The sequence below is a fragment of the Python bivittatus genome, unplaced genomic scaffold, assembly GCF_059951505.1.
Source record: "Python bivittatus isolate LINGU-HERP-01145 unplaced genomic scaffold, Pbiv_v1 ctg000590_np1212, whole genome shotgun sequence".
NCBI classification, from domain to species: domain Eukaryota; kingdom Metazoa; phylum Chordata; class Lepidosauria; order Squamata; family Pythonidae; genus Python; species Python bivittatus.
Window position 1 is genome coordinate 23,201,674 of NW_028277086.1, and position 22,661 is coordinate 23,224,334.

At 37.6% G+C, this 22,661-nt stretch overlaps 2 protein-coding genes across 7 annotated transcripts in view; one reads left to right on the forward strand and one right to left on the reverse strand.

The window, feature by feature from the left end:
* The window catches only part of PTDSS1 (phosphatidylserine synthase 1), a 38,818-nt gene extending 27,388 nt beyond the window's left edge, over positions 1 to 11,430 (reverse strand). Inside the window, exons 1-3 of the mRNA XM_007428880.3 lie at positions 11,047 to 11,430; positions 5,929 to 6,020; positions 543 to 587 (exon numbers count right to left, since the gene is read on the reverse strand). Of these exons, the coding sequence (XP_007428942.2) occupies positions 543 to 587; positions 5,929 to 6,020; positions 11,047 to 11,225 (316 nt within the window). The 5' untranslated portion in view covers positions 11,226 to 11,430. The remainder of the gene's footprint in view (positions 1 to 542; positions 588 to 5,928; positions 6,021 to 11,046) is intronic.
* A 67-nt stretch (positions 11,431 to 11,497) lies between these two features.
* On the forward strand, positions 11,498 to 21,637 carry MTERF3 (mitochondrial transcription termination factor 3). 6 transcript variants are annotated; one of them, XM_025167058.2, is made up of 8 exons: positions 11,499 to 11,883; positions 13,345 to 13,672; positions 14,735 to 14,887; positions 15,724 to 15,913; positions 18,887 to 19,034; positions 19,895 to 19,966; positions 20,778 to 20,939; positions 21,408 to 21,637. In XM_025167058.2, the coding sequence occupies exons 2-8, from the start codon at positions 13,360 to 13,362 to the stop codon at positions 21,600 to 21,602; spliced, it is 1,233 nt and encodes a 410-aa protein (XP_025022826.1). In that variant the 5' UTR covers positions 11,499 to 11,883; positions 13,345 to 13,359; the 3' UTR covers positions 21,603 to 21,637. The 6 variants fall into 6 exon arrangements, with proteins under 6 accessions (XP_025022825.1, XP_025022826.1, XP_025022822.1 ...); XM_025167054.2 differs by having other exon boundaries at positions 11,499 to 11,781; XM_025167055.2 differs by having other exon boundaries at positions 11,499 to 11,746.
* Positions 21,638 to 22,661: the final 1,024 nt, after the last annotated feature.

The window sequence follows — 22,661 nt, forward strand, 5'->3', positions numbered from 1 at the left end:
TAATTTTTCATATTTACACTTTAACAAATTATGTTCTGCTTTAAAGATTACATTGCATGCCATTCAGTGAACTTTTAGAAAAAAAGAATACAAGCAAATTATTACTGTAATCTATAAAAGTATTCAATAGAAATTTAATGTGTGAACACAGTATGTAAGTTCTATCACACTCTGAGCCTGCAAATTGTTTCTGATAAACTACTGGAAGAGTTTTACAGTTTGATTCCTTCCTTAAATTACCACGCTTCCTTATTATTTTTACTATCCTTCCTTAAATAGAGGTATTATCATCACCCTGTACACCAACCTGAATATTATTTTTTATAAAATGAACTATCTTATTGGCTTATTCTAAAACATTCCAGTTGGTTTTCTTAAGAATTTAAATGGGAAAATCTTTTTCACAATATCTGAACATTATAACATACCTTTGCAGTGACACAGAGAGCATAAAATATACTGGACTACAAAATGAATTGTTAAAAGGAGAAGACACCTAGAGACCTATAATAATGGAAAATTATAACTTGAAAATGGCTTACCAAATACCATGCGCCATATTGCAGGGTGTGGACGGGTGAAAGGGCCTGTAAAAAGAAAAGCGTGATTACTGAAAATGAACTGATGGTTAAGCATTAAAATAATATATCTAAGATTAAGTCTCATCCTCACATCCTGTTTGCCTCAGTGCAAAGACACTTTACTAACCATTTTTCAGGGACATATCCTCATTATGTCACCCAATGTCATCTTCAGCCCACTACTGAGGTACCCTACGACAATCCTTGGTTGTTAAACTTTAGAAGTGATGTTTTCCTCCTTCTCTTCAAGTTTCCATGGCAATCTAGGATGCCTAGGCAAGGAATCTTCAGATGACAGACTTACAGACAATAACCTGTTCACCTACAACTGGCCAACCAACTGCTATGGGATCACTGCCTTCCTACCCGATTCCTGGTCACTGTACCCTTACTGCCATTTTGTCTTGGTTGTGCAGACGTTGGACAGCAAAATCCCACCATCCGATTCAATTAGCTGTCATTTCTCTCCTTCCCTTTCTCTTTTGGTGAGATAGGAACAAGAGCAATTATATTGAGCATGGGAGGGGGTAAATCGCAGCCAAGACAACCAAGAACAGTTTTATAGGGAGAAAAATTCAAGTTTGAATTTAGAAAGCTCAGTTCTGGGCTCCAATTCCTTCTGAATTTCCAGACGTCTAGGCAAATCCACAGATGGTTCCAATTAAGAGATGAGGAATTAAGATATATCTGCAACCAGAAGTGGCATATTTCCCTTGAAGCTGCTGATTTTGAATGGCTTAATATTTGACCTTGACTTCACTCTGAGAGGAACACTTATCACTCAATCTTCCATATCTTCCAGGAGACTGAGAACTTGATATTCCAACAGCAAAAAAGTAAACACACTTGTGGTTTCCCACCATCACCTCATTATATATTCTGGAAAGAAATTGGGGGGGGGGGGTTCCGCCAGCAGGAAACACTGGGAATGTACTGCTTACCACCAACTGCTTTCAGTGTCTCGCGCTGAACAAACAAAAACAACAGTGCCCAGCCCATTCCTGAGACATAGTTAAGGAAGACTGTGGCAGCAACATAATTTATGCTGACATACCTTCCTCATGACTCCAGGATGGGTGGAAAGCATATTAAAGCAGCTGCCTGGACAAGCCCTTAGTTTGAAACTATGGCAAAATCTTAACAGCAAATTAAGGTTTTTACTAAAGCCACTAAAAAAATACTAAGCATATCCTTAGAATTTGTCAGAGACCTCTAAGAATTACTGTGGCAACTAAAATCCAAGCCTTTTGGATCTTGAGAATAATCATTAACAAGTTAGGATCTCATTCTCCTCCACAAAGGAGGCAAGAATCTGCAAGGAAGTGAATGTTCATCAGAGAGGATTGCAATGTAGAGGAGATAACCTCAGTAACACATTTAATTGCTGATCAGGATATACCATCAAAGAAACTTACTAACGAAGCATCTATAACTATACTGGGGTCCATATGCATAAGTTGAGGTAAGACATACACTAAAAGGATCCTGCATATATATATGCGAGCACCTCAGTATACACATACTATACTTCTTGGTATGCTTCATACAAAATGGTATCTTGTACAACTCTGTATACAGTCCCTAGCCAATATTTCCAGTGTTAAGAGATATGGCCAAGTTTACCAGTCTTATACTTGTTTCTATGAATGGCACATTAGCCTTCTGCAACCTAGTAGCTTCCATATATGTTTGGAATTCTGCTGGTTAAATTTTTTGGAAATTGCAATCCCAATGCATCTGGAGAATGCCAGACTGGGAAAGGCTGTGCCATATTTTACTTTTGCCAAAGTCATTCACTCACATGCTTGTGATAGTGCTACTTTTTTGATATAGTGGTCAGATTTTGACCTTGCTGTATCTAGGCATTAAGCTTGACTAAAGCCCACTAATTTTGTCCTATGGAACTCCATTAAAGCTCAGCTATCCTCTGTACACTTGGTCAGCATGATCACAGCTAAGGAATGTTGGAAATAAAACTTCTGTGACATCTGTAGGACACAGATTCTCTACTCCTCCTCCAAACATTCCATTTCTTTGTATGAAGAAAGGCTACTTATATTCTACAGTGGTTCTTAAAAATTTGTGAATTATTTAATTTTCAATATGTTTGCATAAATATGATTTATATCTTGCAATACCTTCAAGGATACAAGACAGCATGCATAGCAATCTCTCCTATTTTTCCCCAAAGCAATCATATGGAGGTAAGTTGCACTGGAATAAATTGGCTCAAAGTCACCCGGTGAGCTTCTATAACTGAGCGTGGACTTGAATCTGAGTCTCTCTGGTGCCAGTCCCAAACCTTAACACTTAGAGCATTACACTGGCTCTAGAACTGCATTTTCTGAGCAGATTAGAACCTGCTAAGAACTAGGGAGAAGGAACAAGCCACTACAAAGCAAAAACAACAAGGGTGGTTCTTTGCAAATTACTCAGCTATGACTCTCAGCAGGACTCAGAGACAAGGGCCTTTTGATGTGTTCATAGTATATACTAGCTGAAGGTTGAAATCCTTAACACATTTACTTAATAAACAAACAAACCCTTAGACACATTGGAACTAAACTGTGAGAAAATATAGGATTGTGCAGTAAAGGAAACAGCACTTTCATGTCAAGCTAATTTCATTATTGTTTGTTCCCTTGGGTTTAGATGTCTACTTTCAAGTCATTTTTAGAGGTTTAATTCTCTTTTATTTACTTTGTTCCAGTGATGCCATCAGATAGGAAAATCACCAAGAGATTGATGCTATTGACTGAAGGGCAAGGGAGTCAGATGAACCAGCTAAACTCCCAGTAAGCTGGACGTTAGATATCCAGGAGGATATCAAATACCATGCACATAGGCTGAATTTATATGGAAAATTGTTCCTCTTGGCTATAGACCTGAAATCAATACCTTTTAGAGATACCACCAAGATCAAATATAGATCCAGATTATATGGCCCAAAGTAGATTAATTTAAATTTTGGAAGAGTTTCTGACCTACAAATACCCTGAACTGCTGAAGGGACACATCTACTTATCTCTATCATCTTTCATTTAGATTTATTTATGTCTGCCATAATCAGGTAGCTGGTTTTGCAACATATATTTCAGAGCTCACCCTGTAAAAAGAGTGTTGTACAATTCCAACCAGACATGATTTAATAACCAACAATCTGAACAATACCTAATGCTTCTATAAACTCTCAGACACAGCTTTATCCTGAGGAAGTATTGCAAAGTGCTTATGCTACAATTTAATTACCAAGGCCAAGAATCACTAAAGTACCAACTATCATAGCAAGGGAACCCAGCCAATTGCAGAGGAATTGGAACAAGGGCACTTAAGAGCAGGTGCTTCCTGGTGAAGCACCATCTGGAATTCAGCCCGTTCCCAAGAATGACCGGTTATAGCTTTTGGTCAGAGAAAGCAATATACTGTGCTGGCACCATGTGTTTCTACCTTCCACTGCTTTTTTGGAAAAGAGCAGCAACCATCTGCTATAAAAAATAATGGCTGTACTGCTACCCATTCTCATACTAAACACCATGAGATCATATTTGTGATTCAAAGAAGAGCAGGAATTTTAAAATACTGAACAGCAGGTTCAGCTAAGCAAGATTTACTGAATGCATGTCCCTTCCAAATCTGAGCTCATGACTCAAAAGCCTTTTTCAGGCATTGTCCCAAACACATAAGGGCTAAAATTCGGGTCAAGTCTCCAACCACACGGAAAGTCATATGTGCATTCAAGCAAATGTGGAACTCTCCTGCTTGGTCCTGCCACTTAACACATTCAGGTTGGGGATATCAGGGAGCAGATCAAGTGCAGTCCAACAGGCTGGAAGAGGTTGGTATGCATGGCTCCATCCTCTGTTTTAGCATGATTCATTCAGGAGAACAAATGAACAGGATTTTTATTTAGTGATAATACATAAGCCCCAAAAGTATTAATCTTCCAAGAAGAACACAGGCCTTAAACAAATGTCTAATAAAAATAAAATAAAGTATAAAATAAAATATAGAAAAAGCTTCAGTTTTAATTCCTGTGAAACAGTAAGATTCATTCCTGAGTAAATATGTGTAAAATCAATCAATCTTTCCACGATCAATAGGAACTCGGCCTAAGTCTTAATTATAACCAAGGAACTGCTACAGTTCAACATTACTACATATACTTTATATGTAAAATGGCAATTGCTTAATCCTTAGAATTTTCAATATAGGCAAGAACTTTGCCCCATATTTTAATTTAGTGTAGAGGGTGTTTTTTGTCACATACAAACACTGAAGAATAAATGTGCCCCAACTGGAATCCTAAACATCTTTTCTTGGAGGAGGTGCCATAGATTTCAACAAGATTTCCTTTAAATATGCCTGCTGAACTCAACATTTAACTTCCTTGATTAATTGCCTCTACTCTCTTTTCAATCTGTGTTTATATGTGTGCATTTCTGTGTCTGTGTATTTTCTATTTCTGGGGGGGGGCGGGATCTGGAAATGAAAAACTTATTTAAAGTTGCACTTCACTGATGTTTCTGTTTAATGATACTTCAAATGAGCTTCTGGTGGGATGGAGTGGAAGGCAACATGCCAAATACTTTCTTAGCCAGGAAACACACTTTCTCTATCAACTTGCTCTAGAAGACCACAAAGAGCAGCTATATTAATGGAGGCTTTCTATTTATTGACCCACCTCTGACAGCAAGTAATTAGTTACATAATTATAACTGAGATATATTAACCAATGACAACAGGGAAATTCTATTTAGGAAATGATCTTGTTCATCTCCAAAAATATTACTTCATAATCAAACAGGATTATAGTAGGCAAGAAAAACATGATGTGTGACCCTTGAGTTTACATTACTGCCGTGTTCTGCAGCTTGGTCCTACTCCAAATGCCTTTACAGAAACCCTTTTCTAAGTGAATTAAGACCTGTTCAGGTGTAGCCAGTGTAGCCCCAGTAATCTCTTTTTTCTTTCAGCAGTGGCATCTACAGCCTTTGTGGGTACAACGGCACTGTGTTGTCTACCACCTGAGCCTGGATCCTCAAGTCCCCTGGACCATGTAGAAGCTAACACAGGTACCATTATACCCACTAAGGTGAGTCTGCTTCACTTGAATATCGGCAGGAAAAACAAAAAAGATATAACTGGAATGACAGAGTCTGAACATGGCTTCTAAAGAAACAACACTGGGAAATATACCTCTATCAAGCTATTCTCCAAGCTCAATCTAAGTAGTTCCAAGTCCCAGAGTAATTCTTAAAAGAACAGTGTGACCACAGTCCATAAAAATAATTATAGAAAATACAGTAAATTAATACTGATGAAAGTCACATGTAATAATGTTACTTACCATTGGGAAAAGCTAGAACACTGATGATTAGAAAGAAAAATATCACAGAGAGGATGCCTTTCCAAATATTATCTTCGGGGGTTGTATCATCTCTTTAAAGAAAAAAAAAAGATAAAAATGATGCTTAAAAGCAAAACACAAGATTAAAACATTGTTGTTCATCTCTGCTATAAAAAGTGCTTTTTAAACTATTTTCAAGCCCAGTAACTTGGTTTGCCTTTGTGTTAAGAAAGCAAAGCTAATCATACAATCAACATATTCATATTTTTCTAGTTCCCCAAAATTTACCACATTTGCTATTTAACTAATATGTAAAAAAATAAAGCATTGCTGGCCAAAATAAAGAATCAACTATCCAGTCTGGGATACAGATAACCTCTTTACCAACACCATGATCGGCCAATGCCTAAAAAGAAAATCCTTTATATTGCCCTCTTATTTCAGACAAAAGAAAACTGAAGCTATGTGTGTGTACTGAGTAGAAAGCGAGATTTAATATAGATAACTGTGACAAAGGATGGATTAGCTTTGTTAATGACTTTATTGTAGATAAGAGGATGCTCTTTCTCTCTGCCTCAGTTTAAAGGTATGGAAGATTATACTGGATAACTATCAGAGAGGCAATGACCACATTCTGATAACTTGAATCATGGTGCTAGTAGACATGAGTGAAAGTTGGAATAATTCATGTAAGTAATTCTATCCCAAAGTATGTACAACAGCAAGCAACAATATTCAAGCAAGGCAAATTCAATGAGATAATTGTAACACACAAGCTAGAATCAGGAGCAAACTGTCTTAAGAGTTGGTACCATAATGGTTGAGGCAAATGGAACTTAACCCCCTTAAGGCCAGTGGCAGGAAAATCCAAAAATCCAGCTCTGGTGCACTGGACAAATCTGCACATGTACAATTCTGCACATTTAAAAGTAACCCTTTCCTACATACTGGATGATATGTACTTACCCAAAAGATTGACCACACTGTTGTAAGAATCAGCCCTTCAGCACATGGAATTTTTTTAAATAATAATTTTATTAAAGTTTACAAATACAAAAATAAAAAATGAATACAAACTAAGAAGAATATAAAAATAAAAAATAAAAGGTGCAGAGAAAAAGAAAAAAATATAAAAAAAGGAAAAAAAGGAAAAAAGACATAAAAAGGAGTGGCTTCCCCCCCTCCAGATAAGTCTAAACAACTTCAGTACCTAACACCTTCCCTAATATTTCAATTTAAAAAATCTCTCCTTCACATATCTCATCCCTTAATAAACAAATTGTAAAAACGCCTTATTCAGTCCTAATCAGGAAAAGTCCATTAAGAGCTACCAGAAATAATTACATATATATTTTAACCTTAATCAAATAAATCCATTTAATATTCCAACTTATCACTATCTCTAATAAAGCAAAAGAAATCTCTCCCCATATCTTATCTGTTATATATAAACAAATCTTTAAAGCCTTGTCATTCGGTCCTAGTTAAAAAAAAGTTCCATTAAGAGCTGCCAGAAACCACAACATATATACCTTAATCCTGATCGAATAAATCCACTTTATATTGCTTCCATTTACTTTTAAAAAGCTAGTAGACATGAGTGAAAGCTGGAAAAAGACCTTTAATCCCTTCAAATAATGTCCCACAAGTTGATTTCTTATCATTTCTCTTTGTTTTCTTTCAGAAACTCCCTCGCTAGTTTAACACGTCTCTTTTGTAAATCCAAGATAAGAAAGCTTTCCAAGTCAGTCTTCAGATTTATTATTTGTATGTCCCTTTTAATTGTTAAGACATCAGCTGGTTTCATTTGCAAATCCAATGTGGCATCTTCTTCCATATCACTCTTGTAATCTAGCATTTTCAAGTCCATTTTCAGATCCACATTCAGATCAGCCTCAGTCTCTATTTTGTCCAGTAAAATCTGTTCCTCTTCTGTAGCCTGTGTTAAATCCATTTTTATAGTGACAGAGAATCTTAAGAATAATTTCTGGGTACATTGTTCCCAAATGTCCTTGATTTCTTCCAAAGTCAAATAATATTGCTCCATTGTATTAATAGGTCTCTTCTCCTTTAATTGTAATCTTTAGTTCTCTCTGGTTCCCTCTAGTCAGTCTTCAAAGTCCCCTTATCATATGTTTATTTTCCAATCAACAAAACTTTCTCATGGGAGGATTTCTTACAGTTAATTTCAAAATCTTCATATATATTTTTATAAAATTTTAAACAACCCAAAGGAAATATTCTTTCAAGTCCATCTGGCCCCTTGACTTTCCAAACTCACTGTTCTAGTCCCCCTTTTGCTGTTTTTCAAAAGTAATTTTTTTTCTTTTTAATTCTTAAACCTACATGGAACTTCTTTCATCAGGGATAGAAGGAAACTCTCCCAGCATAATGAAACTTGCCCTTCTGAAGGTTTCTTAACATCCAAAAAGTCAATAACAAGCAATTTCCTAAGGTGATTAAGAGAGGAAATGGGTGAACCCAGTGTCTGTTTGAAGGCGCCGAACCGTGGTTTAGGCAAGATGATTCCCTCCCCCCACCCTGGCTCCCAGAGCTCTAAAACCTGCCAGAGACCACTATTTTATGACCTCTTTGCAGAGAGCCTCTTTATGGAGCAAACTTGTAGTGATCCTAATCCTTTCCTTGATCCGGTTCCAAGGAGCCGATCCATTCACTGGCTCCTCTTTCCGCAGCAGCCATCAGCTCCGTGGCAGTCTGCCACTGCTTCCCCAGAAGTCCAGCACATGGAATTTGACTTTGCATCTTCTGCTAATTACTTTTGGACATTAGTTTGTATTAATGTTCATTTTCATTATTTAACCATTCTATTTAGCATACTTAGTATTTCTATTTTCTACTGGAAATAAAACAGACTGCTATGATTTAGTTTCTTCCAATTCTCCTGTAAATATTTATTACTTGCTGTTACTTCATTACCACAATGATAAACCAAAGGATTAGCATAAATGACGATGTGCACTGATAGATCTGCATTTCATAATGCATCAGTGAAAACTGGTAAAAGATTGTAGCAACTTATGGAACATGCACATATGCAGAGAAAACACACATGCATAATTGTGTAAATGATCAACTAAACACAATTTATGCAAGTATGGAAGACATGTCTATATAAGAATTTGTAAAGTTATAAGGGCCATGAAAATCTTCCTAAATTTAAATAACAAGCAATAAGAGCGAATCCAGCAAGTGCATTGAGTTACAAGAGATCTACAAGTCTGCATAACTGTAGGAAAAACAACCAATATGTTTGCTGAATGCTATCAGGAATCTTCCTTTTTTTGCCCACCAGTGAGTTTCTGTCTGCTTATTTCAGCTGTCTTGTGCTTATTCCCTCCAAATGGATTAGGGTTATTGATCAATGGTTGACAGTTATCTCTACAAATTTATGTCATCACAACAAGCATATTGCACCAACTGATTACATCTGCAGCAGGCACAAACTTTTGGGACAAGATATTTAACACTAGTGGCAACCAAAACAGGAACAAGAGCTATCAGATACACTTTCCCAGAAAAACTGTTCCACAACATCTGGCAGCTGGTGTTGTCAAGACTTTTAAAACAAAACAAAACTCTCCTTTCCAGAAGTGTCTTTGTGAACCCAGGAGAGAAGTAATTTTTAACAGGCAACTGTTGGCAAGAAAAGAGTTGGAAGGAAAATCCCAGACAGCTCCTTCTTTATTAAATATTTTACCTTACAATATTATCCATGTGACATATATTAAGCAATTAAACCCATCCCAAGACTCAATGCCTATGTTTAAGACAGCATTCGGCCATTCTCTTTTGCAGTGTTTCTCAGCCTTGGTGACTTTAAGATGTGTGGACTTCAACTCCCAGAATTCCCCAGCCAGCATGGCTGGCTGAGGGATTCTGGGAGTTGAAGTCCACACGTCTTAAAGTGGCCAAGGTTGAGAAACACTGCTCTTTTGCATTTCTCTCTTCCAAACTTCCCTTCCTTATCTCTCCCCACGGATTTCAGCAGTTACCTTTTCCAGAACCATCTTGCTGGCTCCACCCTATCTAGTCCACTAGAGAGAACAGAAGTTCTCATTCTCTTTGTCTGACCATGAAGCAGTAAATTAAGCATACACATCTTGACAGTTCCCGCTTTAAAAGAAGTTAACGTATAAGCCTATGTCTGTATACTCAGAAGTAAATAAATTACAATCAGCTAACCCCAGTAAGTGGGCATGTAAATACTGCTATAAGTACTCTTCTTGCACCTAAGGAATTTAAGGCCTACAAACATCAGCACAGGTGCTGCTACCCAGAAGGGTGCTTTTAGAAAAAGCACTTCATTTTTACTGTTGTTCCACCCTTCTTCTCTAATGAAACTCAAGGCGACTAACACAGGGTGGCCAATCTCTGAATCTGGCATCAGCCAGATCTAAACTGTATCACTTCTGCAAGGCTGAAACACCATGTTCCTTTAAAGCAGCATTTCTTGAACTTTTTGCTCTCAGGATCCTTTCCCACTTCTAAAAATTACGGACGCCCATTCAAGAGCTTTTGTTTGCATGGGTTATCTTTATCAATATTTACCATATTAAAAATTAAAATTGACGCATTTGTAGAACAGTTATTTATTCGATCGTGTAAAAACAATATTAAACCCATTCGATACGAACGAATAAATTATTTTTCATGAAAAGACCCTATATTTTTGAACAAATAAAAAAAAATAATGAGAAAGACACTACTTTAGATTTTTGCAAGTATCTTCAATACCCGGCAAATCATTTCGATTTTGCGGACCCCTCACAGGGTCTTGGGGGACCTCCGGGGTCCTGGGACCACACTTTAAGAAACCCTGCTTTAAAGTACACGCTCGGACAGCCGCAAGCCCCAGAGGTTACCAGGGTGACGCTCCCCACGGCAGCGGACCCGCGCAGGGCACCTGCTCAGCCTGCCGGCGGTCCCTCCCCAACATCTAGGCAGGGCTGGAAAAACCCTGCCCCAGAGCGGCTGCCCGTCAGGGTTGCCCTCCTGAGGCGAAAGGCCAGCCGGTGGTCTCTACGGGTTTCCCTCCCAGGACAGCCGGGCTCCCACCGCACCCTGCCCCTGAACGGATCGCCCCCGCCCCGCGGAGACCTGGTGAAGGCGAAGGCCATGAGGCTGAGGATGGTGAAGCTCAGCAAGGTGATGGTGTGGGGCCGATAGAAGAACTCCAGGGTGATGTCCTCCACTTGCTGCTCGTTGATCATGCGGAAATGCAGCCGATAGTTCACATCGTCCTTGCTCAAAGTCCGGCTCCCCACATACGACGCCATGGCTGCAGCGCCTCGCCTCCTCCTTCCCAGGCGGCGGCGGCGGCGGCGGCGGCGGCGGCAGGGGCTCGCTCCCGCCGCTTCCACCCCTCGCGTCTCAGCGAGAGGGAAGGCAAAGCGGAGGGACGCGCGCCGGGCGGGCAGCGAAGAGACGAGAGCGGGATGGAAGAAGGGGCGGTGCGACGGCGCGGGGGCGGGCGGGCGGACGGCGCGGGCGTCGCTTTCGACGTCGCCGCGCCGCCGCCGCCACGAGGAAAGGCCCCTCGGAGCCTGGCCTCCAGCTCCTGCGTCAGGGGGCGGCGCTGGTCGGAAGCGCGCTGGGAGAGGTCGCCCGCGTGGAAGCGACGGCGCTTCGCTGCGGCTGGGTGGGCGCTGGGCCCTGTTCCCCAGGCGCTCCAAGCCAGCGGAGCCTCCCGAAAGGAACGCGGAGCCTCGGGGCGGGTTCTTTTGCCGAAGAGGAGGCCTCCAAGGATCCTCCCCCGAGGGCGAGAGCTGCAGCTTTCCCTGGCCCTGCGTGCGGCCGGGTGAGCGGGTCGTTCTGGCGCGTCCTCCCTCGGAAGTGAGCGCCGCCCCGGGTTTCTGGGCTCGGTGGGTGTCCTGCAAGACGTTTTGGGGAGGCTTGCGAGGAAAGGTGAAGAGGGGATCCCTCGCCGTTCCTGGGGTGAGCGGCGGGAGCCCGTGAATGCCTCCTCGGAGGGAGAGCCAGAGTACGAATACACGCCAATGTGGGAATCAGCCTAAACGTAGATCAGGCCGATGTTGGAGTAAATATTGTAAAGATCAGGGGGCTTGCATTCTAGCTGGACACCCATTGCATCTTCCCTAATTTGGGATCCTGCGTTTTGGTGACGGATGGTGGGAGATTTAGTCCAGGAACTCTGGAGGGCCACAGATTGTGTACCCTCTATGCCCATACTGTAAAAACGAGAGAGAGAGAAAAGGGCGTGCTATATAATTCTGCAATGTTCCCAAGTTCACCTAGTTTTGGTTCTGCTGTTAGATTAACTGTAAGGGGGAATTATTCTCCAAACAGCATCTGGAGGTTTACAGGGATCTCCTCCCTGGTGTATAACACTATTCCAGTCACGTTGGCTGAGGATATAACAGTGTTTTCTTGGGGGAAAAACACTTTAGGGATGTATTACTGGGGTTGTTAATCATAACAGCCTTGATGGGCAACTCTGATGGGTCCCACTGGTAGTGTTTGAAGGAAGGCCCCTGTTCTCATTCTTGTTACAAAGGCAGCAGAATGAAGAATTGCAGTATTGAAAAACAGTGTTGGATGCTTTTTAGTTCTTGTTCAATCTGAAAACTACCTTATTAATTTCAGTCTTTGTAAATAATCAGATATTATTACTACCCCAGAGGTAGGCTAAAGCAAAAGACAAGATGATCATCCCCAATCTGTGTACAAAAGCAGACTGGTTCTTATTTTCATACTGATGGTAGAATAGCATCCCCCTCAAGCCTTCTTTCTTTTTTTTTCTTTTTTCTTTTACTCTTTATTTATTTATTTTTTGCAGTCACTGTAGCTTCCTTTGATCATGTCACTGAATTTTAGTGATATTGGCAGCATGGTTTCCCACTGTTTTATTTATTCATTCATTCGATTTAGGCATTGCCCAATTCCAAATCAACTCTTTGACTGGACATGGTTAAAGAAATAATTGCAGGCTCATTGCAGGCTCATGTTTCCTTCACTGCCCTATCTGCTGCTCCTTCACCTCCAGCAAAAGATTCTGTGTAGAGTCATCTATCACTTGATTGATTGACTGAACTTATATAGCTGCCCATCACTTGCGTGTGACTCTGGACAGCGTACACAATTAAAACAAACTAAACAATCAACATAATTCAACCATTAAAACCAATTAAAAACAGTTTTAAAAAATGTAACAGTGAAAAAGACAGGGACAAATGCAGTCTAAACTTACACCAGCTATTTGATGAGCTCCACACTTCTATGGGATCTCCATGCCCAACGGCAAAACCAAGTTTTGAGGGCATTCAAAGTTTTCTATCCCTAACATTGTAACACTTTGCCATTGCAAACCAACATTGCAAACCCTTATTCTATCTAATGAATATCAGTTTAAATGTTCCTTTGGTTTTTTTGTTACAGAACTTAATCAGTAAGATGGCTTTGTGGACTCGACAGTTATCCAGATACTGCCTTTTGTTAAATGCATACAATACTATGAAGAGTTCAGAACTGAGAAAACAATCAATAAAAACATGGAGATGTTTTCTTGAACCACCGGATTTGCAGCAGCTTTGTCCTAACAGATACTTTTGCCAAATGCTGTTAAAGAACTTTAGAATTTTGCATTTGGATAATCACATGCTGTTCTGCAGTTCAAGTTCTGGAACCAGTCAGACCTCACTTTCTTTCACTGACAAGCCAAAAACTGAGATAGTATCTAGTTTAGATACTGATGTATTGCTTCAAGGTAAGTAACAAATTACATGTATATGATGTTGAACTTGACATATTGCAGCATCATGTCTAAAATTAATCTTCAAATTTTATTTCCTCTGCCTTCTCTGCTCAAAAATTGCTTGGAATTTGTTTGTCATAGTATTAAATGACACTTTTTAACTGAGCCTGAGAAAATTATTCAGTAGAGTTGAGGGTAATTCTTATACAGGTAGTCCTTAGTTAATGATGGTAATTGGGGCCAGAAAAGCATGATGTCATGTGACCACATCTTAGGAGCTAGAAACTTAATCCTCTGAAAGAGTTTAAAGGAGCTGAATATGTGTAGCCTTGAGCAAAGATGTGATGGGATGTGATAATTCATCTTTTCTAGTGCAATAGCAGTAAAGATTGAGTTGTAGATCTCTACTTCAGAACCACAACTTTGGAAATGAAGTAAAATCTGATTACTCAATCAAACCACAATTTACTACTGTATATTGCTAGATGTTGGGCATGAATTGAGGTTATTGTACCTACTGCAGTCTTTGTTGTCTAGCGTAAGTAATGAGGAAATAATATTAAATTGGGCAAATATTGCAGTATACAAATGGAAGATGAATAACACTGCTTGCCACTAATAATCTTCTAAAGCAAAATGGCAAAAACCATTGGGAATCTTTGAGACTCTAAAGTGCACCAGATTTATTGCTTCAGTTTTCATAGGATGCTGTAACAACAGAATTATCTAATAAAAACTGGGTGAGTTTCAATAATCATGCATTGCCATCCTCACGGATTCCATACTGTTTTTTGGTTTCTCATTTTAAAAAATAATAGTCTTCAACAGTCTATTGAAAGGGTAGAATCTCCCTTCTATATTTTGAGAACAAATAATGAAATTAAAGGATTAAATAATCAACTTAATTCAGGATAATTAAAGAATTGTCATAATGTGCAATTAATTTTGTAGGGTTATTTATCAGTAGCTAAGACAGCTCAGAGGAATAGTGTTGACTATATAAAATCCATTGGTGTGTTCAGTATTCTATCCCTTCCTTCACTTCAGTTCTTTTTTCGTTTTAATGAACTTAAGATTTGGAAGATGAGTTGCCTTTATCTGCCTTGGAGGAAATTTCGGAAAATGAGGCTCTTCAAATCAAAGCTGCACCACCACCTCCATTAGAATCTTTCTCACTTAGAGATTATATTGATCACTCAGAAACATTGCGCAAGTTGGTGCTTCTAGGTAAGTGTATTTCCACTTGCTAGACACTTTGTGATATGTTGGAACTCTGCAATTACCATTTTTACCACATAATATCCAGTCATGATTTTGTATATGCAGCAGATTCATGTCTGCAGAATGTATTGGAAGTTCAGTGCTAAACATATCATAAGGTGGGAGATGGAAGGTTAATACTATTGCAGAAATCTAATTTGTGTTCCTTGAGGGCAGAAACCAGGGTTTTTTACACAATTTCTTTGTGTTAGAAGTGTCCTTAAATGGAAGAAATTCATGAATTTGGAAAAAAAACTTCCTTAGAGTTATTGTTTATCTATGTGTACCTCAGGATTTATATCTTTATAATCAGTATCATGTTAAAATTTCTGTATCTGTATCATATTAAACTATTTGGGGCCAATAACCAGTATTCTTTTGAGACTTCTAAAGAATGGAACTGATGTGTTGAGTTTACCAGAATGATAGGAATCAATGAGCCTTGAGCTCTTTCTACTACAATCTTTAATGATTTAGAGTTGCTATTCCATGTTACTCAATCACATCAAAAAATGGCCACAAAGGAAAGAGTGTGCAGTGAAACTCAGAAAATTGTTAACACCAGGGGTGGATTCAGATGTGATCAGACTTAGAGTAAACCTGTTGAAATCAATGTGACTTAAGGTAGCAATATGTATCTTAAGTCTGATTGATTTCAGTGGGGCTGCTCCAAGTATAATCATATTTGGATCCAAAGTAGAGCACACAGCTTTTAGTGTTTGCATGTATAAAATTGGGTATGCTACAGGACAAATATTTATTTCCCTGAATCACTGTCTAATGTATCTTTAAATATCCTGCAGGAGTCGACTTGTCCAGGGTGGAAAAACGTCCAAATGCAGGTCAGCTTCTTGTAAAACTAGACTTTGAAAACGATATTAAAAAAATCCTTCTATTTCTTAAGGATATTGGTTTGGAAGATACACAGCTTGGGGCATTTCTCACTAAAAATCCTTATATTCTCAATGAAGAGGTGGAAGATCTAAAAACAAGGTAAGCACATCTGGGCATTCCAGCTCCCTCATCCACCAAATCTCAGCAATTTAAAGCTGCATTGGGTTGGAAGCCATTGCGCTTCCTGTTCTCTCCAGTGACACTGCTTTAAAGTGCTAACTCTGTATGGTAGCAGGAACTGAGAAATTCTAAGCAGGGCTGCTGGCATGAAGAAAGAAGGCTGGGAGGAGGAGAAAGGAAGGTGTTCGTGAATTCTTAAGCCTGCATTGGACAGTAGATTATTCATAAAAGAGTACAGTCTTTTGGGTAGGAGGGTTATCAAGCATGTTGTTTTCCAGTGGAATTTTGTGTAGCTGGCCAAAGTTTTTCCAATCACAAATTGAATATACAGGTAGTCCTCATTTAGCTACTGCCTCATTTAGCAACCATTCATAGTTATGACGGTGATGAAAAAGTAACTTTGCGACCAATTCTTGCATTTACAACCATCACAAGTCTGTAAAGCAAAGGGAAGCTGAAGTAAGATCATAAGCACAGTCATGGTTTCACTTAGCAACCGCTTTGCTTAACAACCAAATCGCTGGTCCCAGTAGTGGTCGGTAAATAAGGAGTATCTGTAATTTTAAATGTTCTGCTTAAACAAGTGCAGCATCTGCTATTCAGAAAGAATGCCAAGTTCTGTTCGTTATTACACATGTTTACTTCCCAAATAGAATCCAATAAAAGGCATGCATTTTGCATATATGACTTTGGGTTTTCATGGGGTTTTTCCTGAAGCTGGAGAAGAGAGAGATACTTTTGATTATTTTCAGTAAAATTTGTAATACATTCTGAATTGTGAGAACAGAATTCTGTTGTTTTTCATTATGGGGACATCAACAAAGTTAAAATTTCTTGACAGATTGAAATGAAAGAAACACAGGGTTGATCAGAGATTCACTTCGTTTTACTTGCCATTCTGCTTAGAGGCTTATTATTACTCATGTATTCTGGCTGAAAGGAAACCCCAACCTTTTACCAATAGAGGAAATACTTCAGCAATTACATCTTGAGTGTAATGTAATTAAAATGGAATGAAAAGAGCTTTAGGCTATAATAACATTCTTGAAGTTAACAATATCTCAGAAAGAGAATCCAAACTTAAGTATTATTAAAAGTTAGCTTTATGACCAACTGAGGAATTCTGTAGACCCCAGATAGACTTTTTGTGATAACCTGCTCAAGGGAAATGATTGCCTAAAACAACAGAAAGCAATTAATAGATTATGATATTTTCCATATATATAAATATACATTCACAGTGCACACACGCACGTAATAGCAAGCAACACATTTGAATCTCCATGTGTGGGTTCTTAACGTAAGAGGCTTTAATAAATACTAGGATTTTAGAAAGTATTTTTTTAAAAACAATGTAAGTAGGGATGCTATAATAGCCCAGTGAAGATGGAGTATTCTTAATAGTGCTAAAATGCTGGTTAGCTGTTGGTGGCAGAAAACTTGAAAAGCTTCCTAGAAGCTTAACTTCACACTACAATGTTTGTGTGTCTTATTAATGAAGGATGTAAAAAAGACCTGGGATTTTAAATTGGTTCAGATGCAAGACCCAGTATATCAAAGTTTCCAAAGGCCCTCATATACCTATGTTTTAAAAAGATACAGTGTAGAAACTTACAGCCCCTTCAGTTGCTGCTGAATTATGACTGTAAGCCCTAAATTGATTGTTACTGTGCAAAGAATACATAATTTAAAATACATAATTTAAAATAATGTCCCAGGTTTCTTAGCATCACAAGGAAATGTTAAAATCTAAAGAAGCTTTAATTTTTTCCCTGTAGCACACAAAAGAGAAGGAAAGATTAAAAATCATTGTAATTGCTAAAACCATGGCTTCTGTTATATCTGAATGGAATCATATTATGAATGCTGTCAGAACAGGTTCTGGTGAAATGATAGATTCAGAAATAGGATGAAAATTAATTATAAGACTCCTTTTAACTACTACTACTAATTATTATTATTATTATTATTACTATTATGTTATTTTTAAAAAAAATAAGGCCGTAGAAGGAAATAAAATGAAATAAATGATAATTCCACTGTATAACCTTCTTTCTCTCCCACTCTCCCAAATTTTGATGAACAAGAAAAGCCTGTAGATTGTTTCTATGTAATATTTGGAGAATATGCTGCTTACATTTGGGGAAGGTTAATTAAAACAAAAAGAAAAGAACATTATAGTTGGATCCTTATGGGTCAGTTGGCAGTGCCAAGAACTTGTTACTTTCTCGATCTTTTTCAAGTCAACTCTTTTTCACTATCCCATTTTGTAGCTACAGCATTACAGTAGAAATGTTTGTCCAAGTCTGAGTGGCGAGTTTATCTTCACTGCTTTCTGAGATCCACAATTGCCCTTCTGTCCAGAAAGCCTGCCTCCCCCACAAACAGATTTTGGTAAACTGAATAGTATTAAGATTTCTGTTTGAAAAAGCAGGCTAGAAGAACAAACAGTGTCCAAGATGAATTCTCAGCAGTTTTTGTACGGTTATCTCTTTTGGGCAGAGAAAGAATGTAAGCCACCTATTGATAACCTCTTTTTTTAAATTCAAATATGCCATTTAAGTTCTTAAGACCTTTCTGTTAAAATCCAATTTTCAATTGCAAAAATGTCCCTTTTCACATATATTTTAGTGTAAGCCATATGGATACTAAGATCATTTCTCAACACTAAGCTAGTACTGACAGAATTTTTATTTAAATACAGCTGGAAATGATTAACTAACTCTTTATTAACATTTTTTATAGTATGGTGTTTATTTCCTTTCCCATTAATTGGGAATCATGGTATTTTGCTTAAGTCAGACTTTTCCACCCTTCATTCTGGCTGCTTTGCTTGTTCATATTATTGAAACATCTGTTGTTTTGATAGATAATGCTGAGAACTTAGTCATTTGGATAAATGGTAGCTACTTTGATTTCTTTTATTATAAATGAATGCATTTCCTTTTCCAGGGTCAACTATCTAATATCAAAAAAATTTACCAAAGAAGCAATTACACAGATGGTCTTTAGGGCTCCATATTTACTCCTCTTCTCTGTGGAAAGACTGGATAATAGATTGGGTTACTTCCAAAATGAACTGGGATTAAATCCAAGAAAGGTACCTTCTGCTTTCTTTTAAGGAGCACTTTAGATTGAAATGAGCACTGTGTGGCACTCCATGTGTTGGTGAACTATATTGCCATGCTGGCAAGCTTGCTGGGAATTCAGCAACATCTGGGAGATACATATTGATCATTTCAGTTTTGATTATATATTTTCCTACATTCTGAGAAAATATAGTTGAAAGAATTCAGCAAATATCATAAACAGATCAGAAGAATCTCTGGCATTACAAGAACGTAAAAGCTCCAATTAGATCAACATTTATCTAATGTTGGATAGCCATTATACCCAGTTTTCTGAAAAGAATGTATATGGCATAATACTGTCATAGGTTAACAAAGAAATCCATTGACATGGAAGTTGCATGATCTCAGCTGGACATATGAGTATAAATTGTTGAGACAGAAATCCTGTTGATATTTTATATATATTATAAAATATATTCATACATTTTTCACACTCTGTGTGTTGTATATCTGACAGCTTTTTCCTTACACAACCATGATACCCAGATAAGAAAATCTGTGTCTATAATCCCATATCTGGCTGCCATATATAACTTCTCTTTACACAAATGTAAGCAAAAATAAAAGATATATCCCTGCTTGCTTTTGCAATTAAATGGTATCTTCAGATGTGATTTAACCATACACACACACACACACATAGCTCTGTAGGGAAAACGTCAGATATAGATGGTCGTTGCTCAACATGATAAAAGTCCATATTTTTTTCAACTAGAATCATGTTACCTACATATAAGAAAATGCAAATGTTTATTTTTACATATATAAATATATATATATATATATATATATATATATTAATATATATTTATTTGTTTTTAAAATACAGACCAGAAATCTGGTAATCCGTCTTCCAAGGTTGCTGACTGGCAAACTTGAACCAATCAAAGAAAATCTTAAAGTAAGATTTTGCATTATTATAAAATCATTATGTCAGCTCAGAAAAGTTGTTAAACGTAAAGAGTCGTGCAGGATAGCAACCTGGACAATTTTCACAGATTCCAGTTCTATTCAACACATTATATAACATAGTGCTTTATGAATAATGCCCTAGTACGTGTAAGGTATTTTGCATAAGCCCTGGGACTTTGAAACAAGTAAGTTCCTTGAAGTCTTTATACAGAGGTATGATAGAAAGCTAGTATGAGATAGTCCTTTGTATGAGAACTTGAGTTGCTGCCCACAAACCACAGAAGGAGGGGGCTATATGTTTTAATGTGTGTGAACCCACTCACTATGGGTTAACTATATATGAACTAGGCTACTGATTTTTTTTTTTACTGTTTAAAAAAATCCTGGTGTTGTATTATGTATGAACTCCCGTAGTGTAATCCTTACACAGTATTTTGTAAGAAAACAAGTGCAATCAATGAACATTAGAAAATTCTCTACCATATGTTAAAACAAGATCTTTGAATGCTCAAAAAAAGTAGTTAAGATTGTGTGTCTGTTGAAAGCTGGGACTTTATTTTCAGCTTTTGTACTCTAAAGACCCTGAGAATACAAATCACACAAGGATTTTGGAAAGATACTATAACTTGTTTTATTTTTGGCAATCTACAGAGCTGTGTTGAAGATTTAGTACGTATTCAAACTGAAAAAACATCAAATACCTCATTTTTTGTACCTGAAGATATTATCCCAATATCACCTGTTTCCCTGACTTCTTTCAAACTTCAAAATTGATTCATTGCAATCACTCTGTTTTTCAGGTATATGAGCTTGAACTTGGATTTAGTAAGAACGAAATCCGTCACATTGCACACACGGTCCCTAAGAACTTAAGTACAAGCAAAATAAAGTTAACACAGATGTTTGATTATCTGCATAACGTAATGGGCATTCCCCACAAACTTATGGTACTTTTTCCTCAGGTGAGAATCTTGAAGTTTATCTAATTACTACAGTCATTGGAGCACAAAATGTGAAAACTAGTTTAAGGGGAAATTATGCAGATTATAAACCAACCCAGTGTATTTATTTAATAGATTTATATGGCTGCCCATCTCATATGCATGACTCTGGGTGGCTAAGAGTTAAAAACGGAATAAAAAGATAGTAAAAACAACAGAAATAACATAAAATAGCATAGCAGCCAAGAACACTCAGTTAATATAATCATGACCAAGAAACAGGCTCACCCATACTATCATGATGTAAGGAGATTGATTAATGTATTTTAAAATGTAAGTGAAATTGCCCATATTTATGAAAATTATTTGCAGATGTCACTAACTTTAACACCATGTTGTTCAATGCCATATTTACTCAGAACTGTATGCTGCTGATTTCAGTATGAATTACTCCCAAATAAGTATACATTTCATTCTTTTCCATTTTAGATTTTTAATGCAAAGTTATTACGAATCAAAGAAAGACATCTGTTTCTTAAGTTCCTGGGAAGGGCCCAATATGATCCAGGGCAGCCAAGCTACATCTCCTTGGAAAAATTGGTAGTCTTGCCAGATGATGTGTTTTGTGCTGACGTTGCTAAAGCAGAAGTAAAGGACTTTGAAAAATTTCTGAAAACACTGTAAAGAATAATAAAAAAAAAACCTTATTATAAAATACATCTGCTAGTGTGTCTTATAACTACAAATTTTGTGGTAAAAGTAATAACAAAACTATGTCAATACGTAAAATGACATTGGTGTGCTGGTAAAAGGTAGATAAGTAAACCAAACATCTTAAACCAAACAAACGGATATTTGAGCATTTACGGTTATATGTGCGGTCCCCAGTGTTTCCCAACTATGACCTAGATGTAATGTTTACCTAAGTATAAGAGTATATGGTTTTAGATTTATTCCACAGTGATGGTAACAAGTCAATATTATTACATTCAAAACCTGCTATTTTTAGTGCTGTCTTATCAGGAGTCGGGTAGCACCTTTTCAGATTAACAAACTTATTTGAAGGCATACATTTTTGTGAGATACAGCTCATTTCATCAGACGCAGTGGAGTTACTAGACTGATGAAACTGATGTAAGATTTAAACTGGCATAAGGTGGGAGAAGGAGGGATGGTTATGCAGGTACAGGTTACATGTGAGACAAATTAAAAATACCTTATCAAATTGAAGGTATTCTGTAACCATAATCACTATAAATCACACCAAACCAAAAGTCTCATAATTTCTCATTTATTTTAGGGACTGTATTCATCTCAGGTCTGTTTTGCATGCTTGTAGTGTCATTCTACAATTGCATAATTAGTTGTAGCATATTCCAAACTCTACTGCAGAAACATTTCTTTTTTTAAAGAAAAAAAGGTTGCTTGATAATTAATGAGAGTTCTTGATTTCAGTGAATATAAGTGTGATATTCTCTGGAGCATTTAGCAATATCAGGTATGCATGATATATCACCCCAGCTTCCCAAAGCAGATGTTTATGCATTGACAGCTCAGGTCTGTAAGATAGTTAGAAGTACCTTTAGCAGAATTTCCTTATGTATTCTTTAGGACTTAAGGTATGGTTTCCATTGATGGAGAGACCATCCTGCCAATATGAATGCTCAATTCATGATAACTTGAAGTGTCTTAGAGACGTTGGGTTTGTCGATGCACTTCCATCCCATTCTCAACTTTTGCATT